The sequence below is a fragment of the Mandrillus leucophaeus genome, unplaced genomic scaffold (assembly GCF_000951045.1).
Source record: "Mandrillus leucophaeus isolate KB7577 unplaced genomic scaffold, Mleu.le_1.0 Scaffold180, whole genome shotgun sequence".
Taxonomy (NCBI): Eukaryota; Metazoa; Chordata; class Mammalia; order Primates; family Cercopithecidae; genus Mandrillus; species Mandrillus leucophaeus.
Window position 1 is genome coordinate 1,500,980 of NW_012101810.1, and position 2,886 is coordinate 1,503,865.

Consider the following 2,886-nt stretch of genomic DNA (forward strand, 5'->3'; position numbering starts at 1 on the left):
ATCACCAGGGAACAGTCACTCAGCCATGCAACACACTCACTTGCACACACCACTCACCTGCATACACCGCGCCTACGCCACTCACCTGCACACACCACCGCGCCTGCACTGAACACATACCTGCACTCACCACTCACCTGCACACACCACCGCGCCTACATTGAACACATACCTGCACTCACCACTCACCTGCACACACCACCGCGCCTACATTGAACACATACCTGCACTCACCACTCACCTGCACACACCACTGTGCCTACACCCAGCACTCACCTGCACACATGCCTACACACCCAACACATCTGCACACACCGTGCCTACACCCAGCACTCACCTGTGCATACCGCCACACCCACACCTAACACCTACAAACACCCAGATGGCTACCCATGCCATGTCTACACTCAATACCTGCACACGTACAGCAACCCATATTGCCACGTCTATACCCAATACACCTGCACGCCCCCACGCAGCTACCCACACGTCTACAGACAACACACCTACACACCACACACCCACCCTCACCATGTCTACAGCCAACACACATACTTGCACGTACCCCAACACAACTACCCACACCAGACACCCCATACCTGCACACACTCCCCCCTCTACACCTACAACACACCTGCACACATCTACACACACCCACACCACCACATGGACACCCAGCACCTGCACACACACCCCCCACAGCTACCCACACCATATCGACACCCAACTCACCTGCACACAACCCCCCACACCATCACGTCTACACTCACCCACCCCTGCACCCACAAGTCTACACCCAACACTCACCTGCACACACCCACACTACAGCACATACACCCACACAGCTACCCACACCACTACAGCACATACACCCACACAGCTACCCACACTACCATGTCTACACCCAACAGCCCTGCACACACACCCATACCATGTCTACACCCAACACTCATACCCTATACATATACCCACACAGCTACCCCCACCATGGCTACACTTGCACGCACACCCACACAGCTACCCATGCCACGTCTACACACAACACACACATTCACACCCCACCCCCAAGACACACCAAGACGCACCCGTCCACAGCCAGCAGCAGGAACCAGATGAAGTTGAGCAGCGGCTCCACAAACGGAGGCCCGTCCTCGATGGACGGGTGCTTCTGGGTGTATGTCGTGAAGACCACCGACGCGCTACTTTTGTTTTTTAAACAGAGAAACCTGGAAATGAGAACATGCTGGTGGTGGAAGGGCTGGAGAACATGGCTTCTGGCCGCACAGGCGCCAGCCTCTGACACATCCTTCCCAAGCTCGTGCGCCCATGGGTCCCGCGGCCCCCGGCACGGAGGAACCCAGTGCTTCACGCGTGTCTCCCCTCACGTGCAGGGCATACCGGGGAAGCCTGAAATTCACAGGTGAAGAGAACGAAGCTTGGGAAGGTCACCAGGCTCTGGAGCTGGGCCCCAGCCTGAGACTCAACTATGCGATGCACTGAGCAAGCTCTCCTCTCCTCAGGCTGCCTGCACCAGAACACTCAGTCATGGCACAGCAGCTGGCGGGTGCCACACAGACCCTGGCTCCTGTTCGGGGAGGGCTCAGTGTCCCAGGGGCAGAGCCACTGTCAGCCCAGAGAAAACGTGTACGCAGTGCGGCGCAGAGCCAGGGAGCTCCAGGTTTGACCCAGCTTTTCATCTAAGTCACGGATACCAGCTCCTGGCAGAGCTCTGCAGTGCGCACCACCGAGGTCAGAGGGTGTCTGTCCCCAGATCCCACGTTAACTCCCCAATGCCCGCCTTGAAATCCACATTGTTCTGTGGGAAGAAACTGATGGACACAAATAATGCTTTCATGAGAAAGGAAGCGGAGGCCAGCGCCTGGAGCAGGAGCGCCTGGAGCTCAGCCTGCAGGATGCCCCAGCTAGCTGGCGGGAGGGGCCGCGGGGTAGATGCTCACCATTCTATGACCTGGGTGTGCATTTCCGCTTTTCCAGATACTGCGGGAAGGCAGAGGCCGAGGCAGGCCTGAGGAGAGCAGAGGCCGCGGGGCCTCCCGGCAGCGGGCAAGAGGCGCAGTGTGGAGGGCGCTCCAGTGCCCGTCGGGAAAGGGGGAGTTTCTAAGATACTTCTTGAAACTGGTTAAACTTATGAATAATCATGGGTGACTCTGGCTGACAAGTGCGCTGTGGATTCTGCCCAGAGTGAACTCAGTTTATCCTGCAGCATGGCTCGGGCAGGGGACAAGGGGACCTGCTCTAAGGCCGCCCGGCCAAGGCAGCGATGGAAGCCAAGACCCAAAGAGCCACAAACACCTACTGTAGCACGGCCTGGGCCACGAACATGTCCACCTCGCTGCGGAAGCCGCGGGACGTGGAGTATTCCACCAGCATGTTGGCACAGCCCTCCCCATCCGCCGAGTGCAGAAAATGATACCGCGACTCACAATAGTTTTGTTCTGCAAAGGAAACACAGAAAAATTTGAATGCATTTCATGAATATAATATAGAACAGGAAAAGTGGAAAGATACTCTATGTTAATTGTAGTCCACCTGCCTGCCCTGGAGAAGAGCCCAGCCAGAGCCCACAGGCAGAGGTACCCGATAGGGACTCAGAGCCGGCCCAAACCTCACACACAGCACCAAATAAACAGATCACCAGGGAACAGTCACTCAGCCATGCAACACCTTCATCCTCCAAGCTCTCAGAGCTGCTTAATCCAATCACATTAACGTGCGTTGTAATGATCAGTTACAGAGTGTTAACATGTGACCCTCCCCACCTACCAGAAGCAACTTATAGGGAGCAATGTAATCAGGGCCTAGGCCAGTGCATCTAGCATATAATCAACAGTCAAAACCAGCCTGATGTGCTCACCACACTGACCC

At 56.3% G+C, this 2,886-nt stretch overlaps 1 protein-coding gene across 1 annotated transcript in view; it reads right to left on the reverse strand.

Annotated features, from left to right (window-relative positions):
• Positions 1–2,886, reverse strand: part of GET4 (golgi to ER traffic protein 4 homolog (S. cerevisiae)) — a 15,045-nt gene that overhangs the window by 4,100 nt on the left and 8,059 nt on the right. The window contains exons 5-6 of the mRNA XM_011977568.1: positions 2,318–2,456; positions 1,086–1,226 (exon numbers count right to left, since the gene is read on the reverse strand). Of these exons, the coding sequence (XP_011832958.1) occupies positions 1,086–1,226; positions 2,318–2,456 (280 nt within the window). The remainder of the gene's footprint in view (positions 1–1,085; positions 1,227–2,317; positions 2,457–2,886) is intronic.